Source organism: Alosa alosa, chromosome 16 (assembly GCF_017589495.1).
Source record: "Alosa alosa isolate M-15738 ecotype Scorff River chromosome 16, AALO_Geno_1.1, whole genome shotgun sequence".
Classification (NCBI taxonomy): Eukaryota; Metazoa; Chordata; class Actinopteri; order Clupeiformes; family Clupeidae; genus Alosa; species Alosa alosa.
Genome location: NC_063204.1, coordinates 18,242,779 through 18,265,961, shown reverse-complemented (window position 1 = coordinate 18,265,961; position 23,183 = coordinate 18,242,779). Strand labels below are relative to the sequence as shown.

Genomic DNA, 23,183 nt, shown 5'->3' with positions numbered 1-23,183 from the left:
GAGGGTCTAAGCTTTCAGAAAATTTATGGTTTATAGTTGAATCAGTTTTATCTTCATGGTACAGACCAAATTGTATTATGTGTACACTTTCTTCACCTAAATCCATAAAATCCCATTAATTTCAATGGGAAATTTACTTAAGTGGTCTACCAGGTACAGTGGGAATGAGTTTATTTCTTGTTAACAGGATTTTTTTTAACTCTAGGACCAGGGCTACAAGATAATACCACTTTTTTGGGAAACAAACTTTTTTCTTTCAGTAAAACACAATGATCTCATGCCAAAGTCTGATAACTGACTTTTACCATAAACTGGCACCAAACCAGATTTTTCATACTACAGCCTAATAGAGCAAGATAAAACAAATAAATATTTTTTTCATCACTTTTATCATGGTGTGCCAGTTAGCACACAAACAGCAAGGTTATTGGTGCAGTTTCGAAAGATAATGATGAAAAATATGTTATGAAAAATATTGTGGACATATCACACCACACTAAATAATTAAACTGTATGCTTGTTTTATTTATATGACTACAGCAGTACATCTCAAATCATAACAACCAGGTTGTATCAAGTCATCTACACACAGATCCACAAATCACACTCTCAGAGGTGTGTATTGTTTATAGAATGAAACAAAACAACACAAAAGCAACAGAAGTACACATATTGTAACAAATGCTTCAATTAATTCCATCTTTTTACTGGGAAGCCACCTAATTTTGGGTCTTAATTGGTTTGTCCTGTTCTGATTTGTAGACAGCTCCCTCTCTCTCTTGTCAGCCATGTAACACAAAAACAATTATTTTTGCTAATGTTAGTTTGTTTTAAAACTCTGCCACAAGTATCAGTAAAGTGACAACACAATCTGGGAGGGAATGTTTGAACAATCAGGCAAATGGCCCCGTTCCCAGAGTCCCAGAAACACATTTAACCCTTAAATACCTCATCTACAACTGACCTGCGCTGTTATTGCTTACAACCATTGTATTTACTTTCCAACACAACAACAACACTGCCACAAGTGTGATGTGTGGCTGGAAAACCAACATTCACCATGGCCCGCCAAGACACGCAAATGTTTCTCCTACATCTGTTCATGGGTGTCCAACACATTGTCTATGATTATATGTTTAATTAAGGGCATGCCGTCAGCATTCAGCTGCCACCACAGGCACTCTTTGGCTTTCAGTGAACTACTGGGTTATACCCCTAAGAGCACTGGAGGCCAGAAGCAGAACTGAAATCTAAGCTCTGGCCTCTGTGAGCATTCCTGATAAAATGTTATTCTGCCAAACATATCTATATGTCCCTTCACTGACAATTTTGTGTATACCAGTGTAACTTTACAAATTTTGAAAAGTTAATAATTTGAAGACGTCATTAACCAAGTTAGTTTAAAGGTTGTCAAAAAAATACAATTTCAGCTGACACCTTCAGTAAAAACAAGTACATTGTGTGAATGTATACAATCAATTAATTTGGGTTTAGAAACCCTTACAGAAATTTCAGGTGTCTGGCGAACAGTTGCTGCAAATTTGCGGCAAGGCCATCTTTTCCCATGCAAATTAGGTTTCTGGCAAACAGTTGCAGTTAATTTTTGGCAATATTACAGCAAATTTGTAGCAATGTCATATGCAAATGAGGTTTGTCACCAGAAGTTCACTGAAAGTTTGCCATTATTGGCTAAGTGTGGTGGCAAATCACTAGCAAACACATTCGCCTCTAGTGGCAAACTTCTCATTATTGCCAGAACTTTACTGGAAATTTGGCTGTAGCAACCAACATGGGCAAATCTCTGGCAATATTTTCTAGGGAATTCATTTGTTTCCCACAAATCACCCATACGTTTGCTGGAAATATTTAATTTTTGTAAGGGAAGAGACATTTCTTATGAGGAGTAACAGATTGATCTATAGAAAGGTTGATAATAATTTTGAGCCTTTCATTGATAGTTACCAAAAGTGGATGAATGATGAACTGTACCAATTATTTGTTTGGTCAGCCCTATCCTAACAATTAAGTCATTTCTGTAATTAACGGCAAACTATCAGTTCCATTTGGTAACAAATGTCATACAGGGCATAATATGCAACAAAAAGTAAATGCAAAATCCTACATTTAATTATGTTGAAATGCTTTTTCAGTATTTTAATTTCCCATAGAGCTAAAGTTTTTTTTTTTTCAGAATTAATGAGATTTTAAAATCAAAAGACGAATGTTTATGACTGTGCTTTTAATGCATGTGGAGAAATGTTAAAATACAATAACTTTACCACTGTGAGAAGTATCCCAAGTTTGAACACCTTAATTCAGAAAGTCTTCCAGAGCAAAAATAAAGTTGTGTATAGTTTTACTGACAGATATGGAGCCATAAAAGTTTAATTGGTATAATTGGCAGAATATCATTTTATAATTTTAATGACTTCATAGCATATTTTTTATAAGGCCAAGTACAACAATTATTTCTTTATGTACATCTGATGGTGGACTGTTTTTGCACATAACCTCAATAAATTAGTAACTACGATGAAAAGGCTGTCTAGGTGGGCACTTAAGTATGTTCAATCCAATATTTCTCACGATTATTTTTAACTAATAAAAATGGATGCCGGTTTGTAGACACAAAGCATCCAGTGCAGCATATGCAGTACTCCAATACTTTAAATTGACAAGCTTTTTAGAGACTGAAGGCCAGAAATTACTGGTCCATAAGAAAAAATATTGAATTTTCTTCTGAGAAGCGTTCCATTAGAACAGTTCTGGGGTATAGTATACAAGAGAAATGTAAAAAATCTAATGGCAAAAATGTTACCACCTAATGAAAATATGCCTTTAAGTCAATATCTTTACTAAATGACCAACTGGGTTGTCAACTAGGAATTGACAAGAAGCAAATTACATGCAGACAGAGCTGTCATCTTTTGTTCTCTCCCATAACTTACACGCTTATGAAACCACGCTTGCTCTTGGTAATGTGGGTCCCCCCAGCAAGGAGGACATTGCCAACAGGGGAAAACAGAACATGGCTGCTCACCCTAAGGCATGGACGACACTCAGGTCTGAGATGGGCACAACTATCATTATCCCACAACAATGTGGGATGCCTTAGTCATGCCCTGGGTCCTGTGTGGGCCCTTCTCGGGCTGACATGTTTCTCTCTCTCTCTCTCTCTCTCTCTCTCTCTCTCTCTCTCTTTCTCTCTCTCTTTCTCTCCTGCTTATGAGCCTGATCTTCTCACTGATGAATCAATCCCTCTGTCCGTGTGCGTGGCACTTGGACTCTGTGCTCTGCTCTTCTAACTCTCTTTCTCATGATCCTCCTTATAAAGCATCTCCCTCTTCAGCCGAACAGGCACATCTGTCTCCATGGATCCCCCCTCCCCCAGTGGGCAGACTACTCCACAGCGCCCTATCTTCCCTGGGTCACTGTGGCAGTCACCCCGGACGTTATTAGGGATCCTCTGTGGCGACTTAATGCATCCTCAAGAAATGCCACCATCCTCTCACCATCCTCCTAGAGATGGAACAGGGACAGTAAAGGGACAAAATCACTGACAAGAAAATAACATACAATCCATGTACAAAATACATACAAAATCTTGCAATTAATGACTAACTGTGACTTGTGATCTGATAACTCCTCACATGCCTGGTACTCAACAGCGTAGCGTTAATTATGCCATTGACATAATTTCTGAGTTCTGTTCTGAGTTTCTGACAGCAGCAATTCAGTCTATTGAATTAAAACTGATGTTGAGAGGCCATATTTACCATTTGCATCAACCTCAGGTTTACTTACCTCACTGATGAAGGCATAGTGAACCAGCTCATTGACCAGGTCTCTGGAGCTGTCAGCTGGGAACACAAAATTATCAAATGGAAATTACATGTAAAGAATACCCATTTACAACATACTTTATGACCTTCAAAGCATGATTAACACGTCAAATAACTCACTTGGCAGGATATCACAGCTGAGTTGTCGATGTAATTTGTCCTCCATTTTGAGAAACAGGGAAAGCTGAGAGATGATGGAAACATTTAATACAGATAAACCAGGCCTGAACTAAACACACAAGCTTCAAATAAGCCATCTCAACTTACATGAGTTTTGGTCCCTTCGTCATTAGATTCCAGGTTGCAGTGCATCTGCACCACCTAGACAGGAAAGCACACACTCAGATAAACCACACACAATCAGGGTTGCTGTCTGGGCTCTGCTCCAAGGTTGCTAAGCAACAAGTTCCAGTTCAAACATATCAGAGCAAAGCCTCTAGTGTCAGAAAAACCTGTGTCAGTACTGTGTCAGTACTGTCAGTACGCACCTTCCTGCTCTCGGTCTCCTGGGGCTCAGGAGTCGGGGTTTTTGAGGTCTCCACCTGTTCCTGGGACATGGAGAGGGCGCGAGGCACAGGGTGGGGTTTAGTGGAGGCAAAATTCATCAAGGGGTAAATCCCGTTTCTGTGGACGACAGAGGATACAGTCCGCACACTACATACACAAGTGGTGTACAACCCATAGGAGAAAGAGCGGCAGCTCTCTCACTTCCTGCAAGTGACAAACGTCTAAGAGATGCTGTGCAATGACTTAAGTCTCATTTACATAAATAAAAGTGTTTTATAATGCAGTGCCAGGATAGACTTCCTCTTCCATTTAATTTCCTGATAGACCCTGAGGTAGCATCACTTAAAGAACAGGAAGTGATAGTGGGTATTTATTGTGTCCCGAGTCACTCACTTCACATCCTCAAGGAATTTATCAAGCTCCAGCGAAGACACGTGAGAGTACCTACAGGTGAGACAGAGACGGGAAGTGGAAGGGCTCCAAGTAACTGTATCTGTCAGATATTTTAAATATACAACATTATCAGAGGAGAAGGAGAAGAAGAAAAGGAAAAAGAAAAAGAAGAAGATAAAGAACAAAACGATGAGGAAGACATTCCTTACTTCAACTGCACTCCAGGTCGGTCTCCATGGGAAATCTCAGCCATGACAGAATTTGGGTCTATTGACTTTGTCTTCTCCTCCAAACAGTTCTCAGGGAGCAGGTCTTTGGGAGGCAAATAGGAATACAATGAATCTTCAATAGAGAACACCTATGAAAGGCATACATGATGTGTGAATTCCTGTTCAATGTGGTTGAATGTGAAAACTAATTCCCATTCACTGGCAATATACAATTTAGAAAATGTGATGGGCAATGAAAAGGTCTCAAAAAAGTGCAATTAATACAAGTGCATGAGTGTGTAGCTCTCAGCATGACTGAATGACTCATGGGTCCCCAACTATGTCCCCATCCCTGACCCTGTGGCTGGCCGTAGCCATGGTCAGGGGCCTCTCACTCACACTGGTTGCTGATGAGGCAGTGGGCGGCCAGCAGTTTGAGGGAGTGGACTTCAAACAGCACACGGTGGAACAGCAGGTCATGGGCTGTGGGCCTGTCGGTGGCTTCATGTCTCACACACGACTGCGTGAACTCCTGCCAGTGAGGACAGGGGACCGGGAGAAGAAGAGGGGTTTGGATGAAACACCAGGCACATACTAAATTGTACGCAGTCAACAGTGTTTACAATGACTGAATAAGGAATCATACTCTCATAAGGGGGTCCTCTAGCGATTGACCAGCATTAGTTATGGCCTCCTTGGACACAACAGCATCTCCATTAGCTTGGATTTCCAGCACAGCCATCTGTAAACATAGTGCATATTCAAAGTTCTGAAGAGGAAATGTGTGTAATAAATCATATTCTCTTTCTCTGCCAGTCTCTCTCTCTCTCTCTGTATGTGTGTGTGTGTGTGTATTGCAGGCTATTAGATAGCTCAGCAAGGGAAAGGAGAATGTCCAGACTTTTGGTGATGATACAAGTGATGAGTCCCAGCTGTCCCTGTCTAAAATAATTCTGCGCTCGCACACACACATGCACACGCACACACACACACACACACACACACACACACACAGTACCTGTAATGCCTTTAGCGGTCCAACAGAGGGCAGTGCTTACCTCCAAAGCACAGATCCCAAAGGAAAAAATGTCGATGGCGTAGTCATCCTCCCCCGCTAAAGAAGACAAGAGAAGGCAGAGGAGTAGGAGAACAGGAGCGATTACAGACTGCAGGTATGAGCAATGCAGAAGATTAACAACATGGACAGAACAACAGGAATCTGGGGGATCATATGTAAATGAATAAACCCTGGAGTAGCCATGGTAGGCACACCAATCAACAGACAGCACAGATTAACTGACTAAAATAAAATACAGTCCAGACCACAAGAGGATGACACAGACATGAAAACATAAAAACAGTAGCAACATAACAAGAGATTGAGACTGACAGACGGATTGACAGACTTGTCACAGCCCAGTAAGAGAAGCAGACATGCAGTCAGAAGTAATGATACGAGCAGAGGACACACAAGGATAAGGAACGCAACAGAGAAGCAGACAGATGGACAGAATGTCAGGGAGGAGCCTCACAGAGGAGATAACAGAAGAATGACTCTTTGCCGAAAGATAGACTAGAACAGGGACATGTGCACAAAACAGGCAGCAGGACGGTTCAGGAGGGCAGACATTACAACGAAGACAGACTCACAGACAGACACCCTGGCACTCACAGCCATATTCCGGGGAGAAGAAATGCAGGTTGCGCTTCTCGTCGCGCTGGTGTCGCATCTTCCCATGGACACTGGCCTCCGGGATGACTGCCAGAGAAGAGGAGGACGGCGGACATTATACTTACACTTTGTGAATAGTCTGGTCACTCACGATTGGAAAACCTTTTCAACACTAACATGGTGGTGGCCGTAGACATAGCCTAACTTTTGAAATCATTGGTCCAGCCTAAACGATCACATTGATCAGGGATTCATAACATTACTTACCTACTTCACCTACCTACACTTTACAAACTGACAATAAACAGCAGTCAGCAAACAATGTATGTGGGCCTACCTTTGCTGTAAAAAAAAGTACACATTCTTCCGAATGCAATTTTTGATATTTGCAGGCCTTGCTACTACTGTTTACCACAGCCACTTTCGATTTTGAAACTAGCGTCATCCCCTCTCGTCGCTGATTGGGCATAATCTGCCGACCGATGGAAATGTTAGTGAACTATGGTGTTCCAGACTAGAATCTCCCTGAACGGAGATCTAGGTGGGAGTGGCCAGGCTACATTACATACCGTAAATCCTCAAATTGTGGCCGTATTTCATGGTTCACTATTAAGTTTCATGTAGGCTAGTTGAAAGAGTGTCGGGATTTCCACCTGCTGTTTTTTGCGAGACAAGGCGGACGCTTTCATTCATTCATTGAACGTGCGCTGTGCCGTAATGGAAACCTTATTGCGTGGCCAGGTAGCCTAAATTGAGTTATTTTTTTTAATTATGCATGATTTACTTTTTATTAAATTCGTAGGCTGGAATGCCTCGCAGCAACAATTGTGTTTAAATGTAGTACCAATTCAGCAAGCTCAGACGGGGGCGGCAAGCGACTGGTAGCTTGACAGCCACGTGTTGGAGACTCATGGTGAAGGACAACGACTTTTCATTGGCAACAGTATTAAATCAACCAACAAGATAAAATATTAAAGAGCGCTTTTATTTCATTGAGTTAAATCGAAACAATGACTTCTAGTGCTCATATTGTGCATCCTCTTGTATTTGAGGGCCGGCCTTTATTTGTCAGAATCGACCATGCCCCCGGCTATTATCCGAGGCCCGGCTATAAATTGAATCCCGGCCATAATTTGAGGATTTACGGTACAGACACAGGCAAAATCAAAACATCTACACAGGCTTGAGTTTTCAGTTTGACCCAAAAGAAGAAGTTTTTAATTTAAAGGAGAAATTCCGCTAGTTTTCACATAGATCTCCATGAGCTCCCATGTACATGCCCCTAGAGTGTAGCGCTGTAGCTGCCTGATTGCATTAGCTGCTGGCTGTAGCAACTCGAGTTAGGTAACAATTGTTTTTGTTTTTTTTTGTACCAACAGACCTCGACAAAAGGAGATTTATGTGAAAACTCGCCTGATTTCTACTTTAAGCCCAGTGTGCATTGTATTGACTCTACGGTCCAGCCATGCACCATCCTGGGCTCCAACCTACAAACTTATGAGTGTGCTAGCAAGGTGGCTAAAACCAAAGGGTACTAGCTTCTGTCGTTAACACACACTCTCAAGGTTTTGGGAGGGTTTGGTTTTACTCACTGCACAGCACTCTTCCGGCTGGCTACCGTTACATAGGCTACTGTCATGTCTCCATGCACACATGGTGAACTAATTCTTACCATTTACAAACAGCCGATGCCACACTACAAAAGAAGAAAAACAAAACACAAAACTGAGTTCATGTTAATGTTACCTGTTTTGAAATGTTTATGACAAAGGTGTCACATGAGGATTTGTACTCATTTGTGTTTGTGAATGCTCACTCATGTTTGAAGTGTACTGGCTCTGATTTAAGTTTGCTGCAGAGATGTTATTGATGGTCTTACATAAAATATCCAAGTACAAACACCCACAGTACACAACAAAGAGATTCTCTAAAAAGTTAAAGAGAACTGTTAAAAGCAGACCCTGAGAGGAATGTCTGTAAATCACCTGAGCCAATCTTGAGAAGCCCATTGTGCTGAATGAAAATGGTGTCACAAGTCAAGTTGCCATGGATAATTGGGGGATCACATGAGTGGAGGTAGCTGGTAGAGATAGAGACATGTGTAAACATCACTGGAAGACATGCACTTTCATGCTAGCAACTTGTACATTCTTTTGAGGTTTTACACTAATGTTTATAGCTACACTGAAGTGTAAAAGACCGCATGCACAAGTAGTATGTGGCATCTATATTAATACAAATAGCATATAGACAGTGTGGAAAAACTCACAGTTAGTGTCCATTCTTACCGTGGGCAATTATCCCACCACTTCTTGACATACTGTAATTACACAAGCTAATGCCCACTCAACAAATCAGGAGAGCTCAAGATTCCCCTACACACCTGTCCATCATTTTAGACTGCACTACACAGCATATGTATGGGCCTTTTCAGCTGCTAAAAAACCTCTGCCAGAATGGGCCTACTGCCGCTTTGATAAACGGGTGCTCTCTCCTGAGTCCTCTCCACTGAGGCCCCTCTGTGTGAGGTCAGGCCCTTGCTGCAGGGGCGTCTGGTTCTTCTGTGTGAATACCTGATGACTGTGTCTCACCTGAGGGCTGACAGAATCTGAGTGCACCACCGCTTCCACGCCTGAAACACAAACACACCCATGTCACAGCACTGCAAATAGCATCACACTATTTTTGTCTGCCTATTTTACTGGACCCAGTTTTTCCCCAAAGTACTGGAAAACTACAAGCACCGATGACCATCCTAAAATTGTAAAATGCCAACATGTAACATTACTGAAATTAGGGTTAGGGATGAATTATAGTAATCTGTGTGTGTGTGTGTTAGCCTGGGATATGACATTTGTGGCAGTCTCAGTGTCTGTGCCCCATTGCTTGCCCACGTTTGAAGCCTGGCTCTACAAGTGGACTACAAAAGAGTCAGGCCAGATGCTAAAGATTGTTCTGATGCTGTGACTGACCTTTACATTCATGGTCTTGTGATTTTTCTTGGTTTTCTTGAGAAACTGTTTCAGGCTGCCCGAGGACATATACTCTGTGATAAACACAACCTGTGACACACAAAGACAATAATTATTGGAAAGGAAAAACAACATTCTTGGATTTTGCAGTGTGCTGATCTTGGCGTGTGCTGAGACATGTGGTGTTTGTGTGTGTGTGTGTGTGTGTATGTGTGTGCATTCATCTCAGTCTCACTCGAGCATGGTTATCTTTCGTGTCCAGCCAGTACTTGTGGAACTTGACTATGTTGGGGTGTTCCACTTGCATTAGGTTCTCAAACATCTCTTTAATCTTGTCCTGATGGAGACAACATGCAGCATCATAGAATAATCACGCCTCATAGTTCATAAAGAAGCCTTGTTATTTATAAACACACACACACACACACACACACACACACACGCACACACACACACCTCCAGAGCCGTGAGGACCTTCCTGTCTGAGAAGAACACCTCATTCCAAACCACCTCCACTCCCTCCTCGGTATCCATGGCGAGGAAGGCACTCTCTGAGCCTGGGACATTACCCTGGCTCACCTGCAGAGGGAAACATAAAAGAAAGGTTTTTGGGGCTGACAGGAGGTGTAGGTGTGAGCATGGCTGTTTCGTGTCGGGGTGGCATACTCAGGAAAGTGAACATCATAATAGTTGTAGATAATAGTGTGCCATTCTCAGCTTAAAGCTATTAGGGCCTGTGTCCAACAATCACGTTTTTTGCATCGACGACAGCTATTTTCTATACAAATCATATGAAGTTCAGCGTCCTCCGCAGCAAAAAGCCCTCGACGCTGACCCTTTTTTTCCGCAGTGCTCAGAGCGCTGACAGTTTAAATCTGTTCAACTTTTAGAACAGCGCTGGCCTCGTCAATGTCACTTCTCTCTCGACGACCAATCAAAACTTCATAACCTAGCAACAATAAACACTTGATAAAGTGTTCTGAAAATGAGGTTGAGGGCGCTGTCAAAAAACGCGACTGGTGGACACAGGGCCTTAAAAACTGCAGATGCCATAACTGCTTCTGTGCCAAGATGAATCTTGAAATAGAATATGAATGGCAATGAATGAGAAGGAAAGGGGGCCAGAGAGACAGCAGAATTGGGTACACTGAGAGAGACAGGGAACCACTGGGAGCTGGTGTGTCTGTGTCTGTGTGAGTCCCGCATCTGGGTCTGTCAGACACATAACGCCCAGGGCCTCATTCTACATGCCTGAGCTGAGCGCACATTACAGAGTCACACATACACACACACAGACACACACACACACACACACACACACACACACAAGCGTGCGCGACACACACACACACACACACACACACGCACACGCACACGCACACGCACACACACACACACACACACGTCTGCACCAGCCTGGATGCATATACAGGGACATGCTGAATGAACTCAGGAGTATCCACACATATCCACACATGGGACTCAGGACATTTAAGGCTAAACAACTAAAAGGCACATTTAACACAACGCTACATTATGTACTCGTCTAAAGACATGCTGGTTATCACCCATTTTCATCTGTCTAATCAACAGAGAACATGCTCAGGCACTCACGACTGTCTGTTTGTCGAGCCGCCTAGCTGCACATTTACTGTTGTGTTTCTTAAACATTTTTTCAGAAATGTTCTATACATACTGTGCCACCAAATTCTTGCCAATTGAACTGATATATGCCAACATGGCAACCTCACAAGAAATCTCGGGATGGCTTCCCTTAAATGTCATAACGCCTATGCTCAGGTAGGTGAATGGCACCAACGCCTGTGTCACCTATGTGTGTAGAGACAAGGAGCTGACATGTGAAAGTTTTACCGTCAGCAAACTAGAGCCTGCTGTGTATCTGATGCCAGACTGGCTCTTGCTTCAGTGTGAGGTAGGTTTCATTCAGTCTGGATGAGGTAATCCTTGGCCTCACCACTCACCACAGTTATAAACCTGCTCCAGGATGATAATCAGATTATAGGTTTTACAGAACCGGGACACAGACTGTCTGATACGCAGTTGGGCGTGACAATGCAGGGAGCGCCGTGATGCTCCTCTTAACCCATTTACTCCTAAAATGCCTGCTAAAAATGCCTAGAATCCTATGGCATTCTAGACTAAATAACCTTATTTCCTGAGGGTTTTCTGAAAAAATACTAAGAATTGTCAACGTCTACCAAAACCTTTATATCTAAGCCTCTGTACACCTAGAAACATGAAATAAAAAGCATGCTGCGCTATGCAGCAACCGGCGGGAGATTCAATGTTGCGCTATGCAGCAACTGGCGGGAGATAGAATGTTGCGTCGTGCAGCATCCAGCACGAATGGGTTAATGGCGTGGAAGATGAAACCACTTCCACCGCTCTCTGTGTGCCAATGCCAGAGCAGCACCTTGTCCACGTGAGGTGTGTGTGTGTGTGTGTGTGTGTGTGTGTGTGTGTGTGTGTGTGTGTGTGTGTGTGTGTGTGTGTGTGTGTGTGTGTGAATGAGATGAGTGCTGGTGACTGTTGGTATGGCTACCAGAAAAACAAGCAACAGTTCACAATCCCTTTGGATTGCACAACAGATGATTTATGTTGTTGACAACGGGCTAAATGGTGGATGACAAAAGAATTGTATAAATGTTACATTCAGCTGTAGAGTGAGAGTTGAGAGGAGGCACTGTTTAACAAGTCGTCCTAATTTTGTAAGAGTTATATTGCTATTTCTTGTCTCATTATGTGTTTTTCCCTGAATACATGTCACAATCTCCAATGTACTCTTATGGGCCAGACCCAAGATACCAGAGTGCTCTATCTAATTTATCTAAGGTAGTTCACCCTTCAATCTATCTGTACAGTGAAAAGATGGGACAGAAACACACTAAGCTACAGTATAAGAGGACTTTCTCCTATCGCTCTTTATCCCATTTGAGACCCAGCCATCTGTCTGGATTACCCACAATGCACTGCCTGGGGATACCCTCGTGGCTACGTTTGTGTTTTGAATCAGGGGTCTAGAGTTTAGAGAGCTAAAGAGCTAAGAGAGGTGTTTTGGTGAGAACAGAATATTATAGGATACTGAGCAACTGTGAACTGTTGTGACAAAATACTCTGTTATCTGGAGATAAATAAAAGCTATAATGTTCATAATTTAAATTTAAAACAAGTGGATTGCCCTTTCCAGTGTAGAAGAGCATTTGTTTTCTCCCTTCACAACGAGATTGGTAAATATCAAATTCATCAGTCTTGCGAGTGCACTGCATGAGTAAGTACTACACCAGTATTACAACAATAGGGAAAGTAAATAAATCTACTGATTTTGGTCAAATTAACTCATTTTGGCAGAGATTGCTCTTAGATTATTGCCACTTAGATTGCCACTTAGATTATTGTTTTTCTGTCCACTGCCTTCTGACATGCTCAGAAGTGAGAGTGCACTGCTAGTGAAAGGATACTCCACCTGTTCTAAGCTACTTATCTGAATGCCATAATTGTTAACTTGTGATTCAACATATTTACAGCTATAATAACAGCTACACCTTTTTAAAGCATCATCCCACATGATCCCATTTCCAGAGTTTCTCAATGCCTTTGTCTAACGACAGAGACAGTTATGCTTAACACTGCCATATTCTCAGATCGTGTGGAAGGAGCTGGGGGATGTGAAGGCTGACTGAGGCTGCCACTGCCACCACCACACTCTCTCTCACCAGAGTGGAGGTCTGCTGAGACAAAAGCAGCGTGTGGGGTGTCTCTCTGATGGGAAGACATCAGGCCTGGTTCCAGCGCAGAGCCAACTCCCCGTGCTGAGTTAGCCTGCTCCGGCGATACAGGCAGAGGAGGACGTTATCTCACTGACTCACAACCCTCGAGCCGCCCATGCACCTTCCGCCACTGCAGACGCACTCTGAGAGGGCTCCAGGAAAGCAGCCACGAAAGCACTTAGTGGCAAATCGAGCATGTGGTCAGTTTATTGCCAATATCCCGACATGGAGACAAGAGAGGGCAATAAAGGGAAAATAAAGGAAGAGTGAGCTTGGGGAGGATGGGAAGATGGAGAGAATCCCAGGGAGAACTATGGAGGCATTTAGAGACAACATGGGAGATATAAAGCCACACTTGTGCATCACTTTTTTGCATTACCCACTGAATCTTTAATAGTGCCTCATTATAAAACCCTTTCCATGACACAATGCATCTAAGTTTAGAGCCTGCCTCTAGCGCCTGAAGATTTCACAGACCAAGTAATCAGGGTTTCAACCAAGTTCAGATTATTATTCAAGACCGAAAGGCCTCTAGTCCCAGCTGCAACGTTCCTTATCGCCACTTCACCCGGCCTGTGACACAAATCCGTAGAGAGGAGAGGCAGATTAAATGGGAAATATAATCCAGTGTGTGTGACGAGCTTTTACATGTGCCCATTATGTGCCATCTGATAGGGCCGCGTGGCTCAGCATGTCACTATGCTCATCTCCTCAAAAGCAGCAGGCTCCATGCCACAAACCCTGTGTCCCTGCGCCGACCTCTCCTGAACCGACGCTTCAGCCAGATGCTGTCTGTTGACGGTAAAACAACATCGGCCGCGACTATGTTATTGTTCTGGGATGATTCTCTATGGACAAGCTCTATTCTAGAATACAACCCACCAATGGGTACCTTTTCCTATGAAGAAGACTAGCCATCAGTGGCATATCACATCACACTTGGTCATTACCTCTGAGGCCTCCTGGCAACGACCAGGCATGTCTTGTTTCCCACAGGTCTGAAGAATAATTGCAATTGTGGGGTCTCAGAACACATTCCAGCCATGGAGAATGTGGAGCTAATGGACCCCTTGATAAGAATCACTTATATTTGCTGAAATCATATTTCTGCAAAATGCCTTTACGTAACACTCCTACCTATCCAAGCAGCCTGCTCAAAAAAAGCCCTGTGAGTTGCCCTGTCTGGCAAAATACACAAAGGGCGGTTGCACTTAGTGAGGTCATGTTTTCCTTAAGGTCAGACATGCAGAGGGAGGTTTGCTTGTGAACCAATGGCTGTCTCAGAATGAGTCTACTTTTAGTATTATTTTGGCCTCATGTAAATGGTCGATTCACATGACCAGTGTACCTATTTGTAATGAGGGATATACAGCTGTGGGCATTACTCTGATACCATCAGGCAGGCTAAATCCATAGACAGACACTACCTCTTCATACTTCATACTTTTCTAAGTTTCTACATATTTTTCTACTTTTCTTCATACTTCATACTACTTCATACTTTTCACACCACATAAAAAATTCATCACACCGACATAAAATATTTAAGGAGTAGTAAATAAAGCCTACTGTTAACTGTTTTTCAACATGTCTTCAGTACAGCTGCTTAGTCATATTGCAATTAATTACTCATACTATTAACTTTTTCAAAGTAGTTTATTTGGTTTATCAGTGATTCAGTATGAAGTAGTTTACTCAAAAAAATACTTTTCTTAAGACTCCCAGAGGGCCCAGTCTTCAGACTGACCACACAAAAGGTGCTACTAAGCAGGGTGTGATTAGAATTGAAATGACGGGTCTTACATAACAACATGGATTTTTCAAGCTGCACTTATCTTTGAAACAATAAAAGCTTGCTTTGATGTTGATGGCACTGGTGTGTGCAATATTTACCTGTTATACACAGTATCTTTATCAGTATACAATTGCAGATTAACCCTGCATGCATAAAAGCATGCTGTATGTTTCTACATTCTATGAATGCATAAACTCGGTTCACTGTATAAAATAATCACTCTACATTTTATTGAATCTTAGAATGTTAACCAAAAAAGATAATGTACAGAATTTACTTTTAATTACCACATGAAATACTAGATGTTATGTCACCCGACAAAGCAATCTAGTGAACAACAAGGTTATTTTATCAGCCCAAATGTTTATACAGCACTCAAAGTTAATTAACATGACGTTAATCACAATTACACCAGCACAAATTCTGCAATGCAATATTTACACATACCGTAACACCGCCGGTGTCAGTCTGACCCCAAACTCAGCTCAAGGTCTTATCTGGAACAATGATTTTATTGAACTCATAAAAGTCAAGTCAAACTCAAGAGTATCTTCAGAGTTTGTGGCTAAAGGCTCTGTATCTCCCTCTATGCTATCAGCTTCGTAAGCTTCAGGGTAAATGGCTAAACACACATGGAAATCATTCAGGAGACCAGGCCTCACAGACTCTAAACCATTCACGTGGACCCAACGCTGAGAAATATACCACCTCCTTAGCATATGATAAGATGAAGAGTGGAAATGCCATAAGTTTTATCAGAGTGGCGAGCTAAGGATATTGATTAGCTGTCCATGTTCATCTGGAAAACAAAGCCGAAACTAGCACTACAGCTGAGCCGTTCAGCTATTCTTCCTGTAAGCGTATGAACAGAAAGAAAATAGGATCTTAATATAACTACCACTTTTTATTGAAATTGCATAAAGACGGAACACTGCCCAAGCACAGTTATATTATCCAGCTCAAGATAATATCTAAACACAGAACTTGTGGATTACACAGTTAAGCGATACAAGAAAGGTGTCAATATGGGCTGCAATTCTATGTTCAAGATGGAATGTATCATATATATGCTTATATATATATATATATATATATACATACATGCATACTGCTGTTTCTATAACCCATTCCATCTTGAGAACTGAAAGTATTGTCACACTGTTAGAAGCTGTTATACACAACAGGCCCAAATCTGGTCCAAACAATCAACATATTGTGGAGAGAAGGATATTTTGGTGAGGGGAAAACACATCCCCTTTACTGCTGCCTTTTCTATAGCCTTTGCACCCTGTAACAATATTGGCAGAGGACAAAAAGGACAAAAATGGGCCAAGCTGGCCGAGTACAATGAAGTGCTCAGAAAGTGGTCATATTTGGTTGGTGAATACTACCTACTTCCAGGAAAGTGGAATTATGCTGAGGCGAGACGGCTCCACAACACTTTCAGTTAATGTGGACGACTGATTTGGAAGTGTTTGTTTTCTATGGGCCTAAAACTGGCACACGTCCCATGCTTTTAAAGGAACATCTGGACTTGCTTTGTTCCCAGAGGGAAATAATAGGAGCTGGCATATAGGGGCTTTATTGAGGTCTACTATAAAGGCCTGGTAATTGCTGTCCGTTCCTCAACAACTTCAGTCCTGTGAAAGGTAAAGGGAGGGGAGGTGGGGGGACCTTATGGTTTCACAGCTACTGACACAAGTGTTGGCTTTATTTTCTGATACAAAAATATGCTAACCCCTTGAATATCAAACCTTTAAACTTTAATTAACCTTACAATAACAGAATGAATGAACCAATATAAAACTGTTCTTTTCAGATATCGCTATACAATAAACACTATTTTCCTCAACAACTTCAGTCCTGTGAAAGTTTAAGGGAGGGGGACCTTGTGGTTTCACAGCTACTGACACATTGTTGGCTTTATTTTCTGATACACAAATATGTTAACCCCTTGAATATCAAACCTTTAAATTTTAATTAAACTTACCATAACATGTGAATGAACCAATATAAAATGGTTCTTTTTAATAGATATCACTATACAATAAACACTATTTTGACCTTTAACATTTGTGAATTTGTCCACTTGTGAATTTCCAATGGTGTGGCATGTCATCTTAATTCCCAACATCGCTGTTAAATCCAGAAGAATGTTGTAAAACTTTATATAATTGGATTTAATTGTATAATATGGGGGGCGGGGGGTAGTTCATGCCAATAAAACCAAGCCACAATAAGTATTAATTAATGAGACTAAGGAATATCTTCATGAGAAAAAAAAAAAGATTGTCTACTTCTGATAGCAGGCAATCGAGAATACTATAGCAAAAATAAAACGCTTTGAACACAGAGCTCCAGGGAAATATAGAGAAAACAAGTTTGATGAAGGAGCGAGTAGAATAAGAAACAGAAAATGTATACTAAGCTGGTAAGTGTATTAAGCTGGGTGAAAGCTGAATCACACTTTAGTTGACGTCAGCCCGTTCTTCAGAGCGCTTTTTATGCCATCTCTCCTTTTTATTAAGGCTATTCTCTGACAGACACATTTCCAAGTTCCTGGTATTTGTCAGCGTTTTTAAAGACTCCAAAGACCTTCAAGGTGATGTGGCGTGGTGATGTTCGAAACCTCTTCAAAAGCTGTGATGAAGACCAGAAGTGGTCTTCATCATGTTGGCTGTTTTAATGACTTTATTATATTATAACAAAGGCTTTTAGAGACTTCCTTCCTCATTGTTACTAAATTTGGAGTGCCTTGATTCCTGCATTGGTTCAAGACATAATATTTCATTCTGACAGTCTGGGGATTTATTTGGGTTAAGGGTTTACATTTACCTGAAGTGAGATTAGATCAAGCACTCTCCATAAAATACTGATTGGACCATACAGTCCCAGTAAACACGTAATAGGAATATACTGGTACTCTCAGTTTCATACTTATGAATGACTTCAGAGAAAGTAGTGATTAATGCCAACATCAAACTTTTTTGTGCCTGACCTAATTTTTGCTTCCCCCCTCCATATAACCCACTGTTTAGTCTAAACAAGGACTGCGTTGGACGTCCTCAAACAAAAAGCACAAGAACTCCACCACAGTTCCTATTATGCTAAAATACAGCAGAATGTGACAGAGTGTGACATGGAAGTGGACAAGGTTAAAGGTCACTTCCTTGCACACAGGCCTCTTAATTAATCTTTGCCCTGCCGAAGGTGGCTGGAAAATAGCTTACATGCCTGACCTGTGGTAGCAATATTAGTGAAAATTATGCAAAGATGTCAAAATAATACAACTGAACTAGCATAGTTGAATCATTAAAACAATATAAATTAAAAAGAGAAGTTTGCAATGCCCTCAGCAGTTAAAAATGGGAACTTCCTATGAGAACTTGCTATATACTCTGTCTATTGATATTGTGAAGTGAATTGTGTTTTGACAAACATGTAACAGTAATAATAAGAGCAAGAAGAGACATTATTTATTTGATATTTGCTACTGCCTACTGATTTTTGTCATCTGTGTCCGCAATATTCACTACAATTTCCTAATCAAATGGTATGCCTATTATCACTGATGCCTCTTAATGTCTGTGTGGTGACTACACCAGAGTGAAATGAATCTAGGTATGAATCTAATGTGAATCTGTATGTCTGTCTATGGTAAATCCTCAGACTAATTGAATACTGATATGTGTTGCAGTGCCATTGGTTCTTCTTTAGTCTTGCTGTTTGCTGGAAAAAACAACAACAAAAACAACCAAAATTACAACTAGGGGGATCATGGACTCATAGTGTGTCCTGGCAACAGTATTCACACTTGTGCACCTGCCAGCTTCTATTCTTAGTTTTAGAGAACCACCCACTCTCTCTTCTGTGCTGCTTCTTATGGTAAAACTGTCCAACCCAGTCACACAAGAGTCCAAGTGTCCAGGACTCAGGTGAACCAGGACAGAACCTGTCTATTGTCTTTGGCATCATCAGTCTAAAACTATAATAATTCATTCCTATGGTACTACCACTATCCAGTGCATGAAAATCAGTATAAAAAAGTAAACAAAGAGATTAAAGTAATTAAAGTATACAAAATGACAGATGTTTGTTTTCACTGTATTCTGTGGTCTACAAGTCTGGTAAAATATTCCGGCCTACATTTAATTTGTGAGGCAATTTTTCTCAGTGTGGTCCTAAGGCAATTAGAGGCCATAGAAGAGGGTCATAAACATTGTGACATTGGGCTTTAACATGTTTGCTGACAGCTTTACAGCTATCTCTCCTGTAATTGCACACGGAAGACCATTCAAGGGTCACACAGGGGAAAGAGTATACCTTCAGTGATTTACAAAATGTAGAGTGTTGATGAAATATGTTTCATGTCTTTTTAATTCTAAAGTCACACTTTAACTAATAGAGTGTCAGTGATTTGAGTCGAATTTCGCCTGCTGATGTTATAGCATTTAAAATAGTCCACATAAGAATATTAAAATACATGAAAAAACCTGATTAATATAAATAACATAATAAATTACATTCATTTGTCTATTGTTTCCAATTTCCATAGATTACCACAAACCATGTGAGAGCTGTATCAGAGGTCAATCCAGGCTAACCTATTTCATTATTTAGTTAAATACTCTGGAAATAATCAATGACTGCTTCTGGGACAAAATGAGTCCATACTCCTAATTGTTATTGCATAACAGTGAAAGACGCTTTGAGTGACAGACAGCGATTATGTTTTTGCCCTACTGTAAAGTGCAAACATACAAACAGGTGGCCTGCAGCAGTGTCACTTGTCCTTGTGTCCCCCTGGGAGAAATCTGAGTGGGTGCCATTCCACACAGGACAGCTGCCATCCAGGGAGTCGACTCTGGCATCAACACACTCATTAGACTGCAAAGTGCACATCAGTAAAGAGATCCCCTACAGCACAACTGCACTTGCAGTTGTTTGTGTGTGTCTGTCTCTGTGTGTGGCTCTTTATACAGTATGGATCTTTATAACTAGGTATTAGACTAACTTACTAGAAACTTGCTAATGTCAGAGTTTAAGAAATATTAAAAAATGCACAAATAATTTAGCAATTTGTTCAATTAGCTACATTTAGTTTGTTTCAACGTAACCCTGAGAGTTCAGCTACTTAAAGCTAGTGGTCCCATGTTCTCTTTTGGTTACAATGGCAGGCCTGTTGTGTAGTGCAGCAGCACACATGCAAGGAGCAAAGGTCACAAGACGAAGGCCGTTCGGTTCCCTTCACAGTTCCAATGAATATCAGCACTTCAGAGGGGCAAAGCAAACACAACGCAAAAGTTCACCATGCACTGTTTGCATTTGTTCTGAAACATGTCTAACAGTCGTCCTGACTAGAAAATGGGATTTTCAGTATCTATCTGTGGTCAGCCACATGTTTCTTCACCTGGGATGGGTTTTTAGCTCGCTGGAACACTGAATTACAATGTCTTCACCCCTTTTCCTGGCTTTTTTGCAACATTTTGCAGTATTTATTTCATTTTGTTACTACTTACTAAGTGCAAGTTTCTTTGTCATGCCATTTTATGTGGGAAAACACACCTCACTCAAGGGCATTTGGCCTACTCAGTACCAAACATAGACTCATGTTCACATTTGTATGGACCTTGTTAGGGATAATCACTGGCAATTGGGCACTTCACAAGGCCAATACATTTTCCATGTTAACAAAGGTGAAACAAGTCTACCATCAGTCTACCAAGGTCGGGTAATCTTGAAAAGTTAGTCTTGATTTAGGATTTTCCCTCAAAGAACATTATCATTGTCTGTGTCTAGTATTTTAACATATTTGATCTGATGACATAGCACACAGGACAGATGTTGGTCTGTGGATGTAGGCCTAATACATGCCTTGTGGGTACAGCAGAGTTTTAGGTTTAGTCCTACTGACATGCACATTTACAGCTGCTATAATCTGTCAGTTCTTGTTACCTTTCTAGGCAAAGTCACTAGTAAGTGAAATTTGTGTTTGGATAGCAGGATTATTAATGTCTTCGGAGCTTTCCTCATCAATATCAACTGAAAAAGGCAGTGAACGTGATTGCTGTACCCAAATAGTTGTTTTCCACAGTAATATCAGAGTATGGATATTCATAGGATTTGGCTATGACCATAAACCCTAAGACCTCTGAAGAGCACCACTGACTTATGGTAGGCTGGTAGGCTGCCTATATAAGGGACCACAGCTTAGTTGCCCTACGTCTGAAAATGACTGGATACTGCGTGTTACTGACTGTGACTGTTGAAATCATAATTTAATATTGAACATTACTGTTGTGAGCATCTGTAGAGCGCGTCCCACAAATGTTTTCGTGGCGAAGAAACACACTTGACGAGTAATCAATGAATGGAAAAACACCAGAGGGGGAGGGGCGGTGCTGTGCCTGTCGGTCTAGAGAACTATTCTGTTGATATGACGAGTGCGTGTTGCAGAAAGATAACCTTCATCTAATCTAGTCTTTTAGTACACCACGACCAGAATATTCTGCTTTTACATGACATCGATATTATGGCGCACACCTACATTAATGTCGGTTTGGTACAAAAATGAACAGACTGTTGATTTGAATAAAATATACTAGCATTTGAAGTTAATAAAATTGTCTCGTAGAAGAAATGATAGGCTAGCTAATTGTGATTGACAAACAGGACAGGGCTCGCATGAACTCATGGTGCACCTGCTGCAAGAACATTATAATTGGTGAAAACATCCTTCACTAACAGAATACATTTTTTTAAAAACACCTGACCCATTAATCGTAATATGTTCACTAGATAGGTCAGCGCGCAACAATTTTCCCTAGGTGTGTTCGCGGTTTGGTTACCACCAGCATCGACATGGACGGAGCGTCGTCCGTCCGACCCCGCCCCTCAGCCGGTAACAACAAACGGTGGCTTGATATATGACAGCCGGTTGCTATCCACTTGAATATAAAACCACCCCGTGTAGCCTCTCATTGTCAATACGAGACCTGACTTATGAGTATTTCGAAATTGTACCCATGCACGGCCAGACCGTAGCCTAGACTGTAATGCTATGCTGCACACAATCAAGGTCTAATAACAAACAAAGCATATAATCAGTCTTACCTTATCCTTTCTTTTTTGCCAGCGTCCACATGGGCTCTCTTCCAGGATTTCACTTTCATCCTCACTCTCTTCTTCCTTGCCCTCAGAGCCTGAATTCCTCTCGGGTACTGACATAGTCATTGTATTCCTTCCGAATATTTTTTCTCTAGGCTTCTCCAATAACTTGGCGTCGTCGCAGACAAGCTTCTCAACTTGCTCAGCCTAAAGGCAGAATCGCTGTAGACAGAAGACCAACTGATAGCCTACAGTATGCCCCCAGTAATGACGCGCCTGCATCAATGCAATTTCATAGTGGGTAACGTAGCCTACGCTCTATCATATACAGGTAAGGTTACCGATAAAGATCTACAAACACGACTTTGCAATAAAGTGCATTAGGCCTATACGTTAGGCGACTGCTGGTTTCAGAGGAGATGGGAAGTAACCGTCTAGAACTACAGTTAAAAACAATTGGGTGAATTTAAAATGACAAATACGAAAAAAAATGCGAAATACCTAGCACTACGAGAGACGCTCTTCTCAGTGGTAAAAAGAAGACAGTATTCCATTTCTCAAATATCTCATAAAGATTCTATTTTCCATCCTTGCGCAGAGACGTTGTCAATAACCTGCTATTGTAATACACATCACTGTGGCTGAGTTATGCTCGGAGCTTGAAAAGCTCTCTGTTGGCGCAAGAAGACTACCGTAAATGACTGTAAGTGGGCGCAATCTAAAAAATGAAGTGTATAAATATATGCCTTGAGTTATATAATATTTTCTACTCTCATTTTTAGGTAAAGCTATGCAAACAAAAAAACGACATGTTAAATCAATGAACACCTTAAAACTAATCAACGTAGGCATATATTTTATTTGGGTTTAGGCTAATTGTAGAATGTAAACTGCACTG

The 23,183-nt window shown here is 41.3% G+C and overlaps 1 protein-coding gene across 3 annotated transcripts; it reads right to left on the bottom strand.

Annotated features, from left to right (window-relative positions):
• Positions 1 to 504: 504 nt before the first annotated feature.
• On the bottom strand, positions 505 to 22,941 carry LOC125309623 (nuclear receptor-binding protein 2-like). 3 transcript variants are annotated; one of them, XM_048266667.1, is made up of 19 exons: positions 22,787 to 22,940; positions 22,292 to 22,507; positions 10,052 to 10,174; positions 9,831 to 9,932; positions 9,596 to 9,685; positions 9,215 to 9,255; positions 8,609 to 8,703; positions 8,296 to 8,319; positions 6,624 to 6,710; positions 6,010 to 6,065; positions 5,598 to 5,693; positions 5,351 to 5,483; positions 4,952 to 5,054; positions 4,743 to 4,793; positions 4,331 to 4,466; positions 4,110 to 4,163; positions 3,963 to 4,026; positions 3,805 to 3,860; positions 505 to 3,519 (listed from the first exon to the last, which is right to left on the bottom strand). In XM_048266667.1, the coding sequence occupies exons 2-19, from the start codon at positions 22,409 to 22,411 to the stop codon at positions 3,415 to 3,417; spliced, it is 1,536 nt and encodes a 511-aa protein (XP_048122624.1). In that variant the 5' UTR covers positions 22,412 to 22,507; positions 22,787 to 22,940; the 3' UTR covers positions 505 to 3,414. The 3 variants fall into 3 exon arrangements, with proteins under 3 accessions (XP_048122624.1, XP_048122625.1, XP_048122623.1); XM_048266668.1 differs by lacking the exon at positions 22,787 to 22,940 and adding an exon at positions 15,626 to 15,675 and having other exon boundaries at positions 22,292 to 22,307; XM_048266666.1 differs by having other exon boundaries at positions 22,292 to 22,941.
• Positions 22,942 to 23,183: the final 242 nt, after the last annotated feature.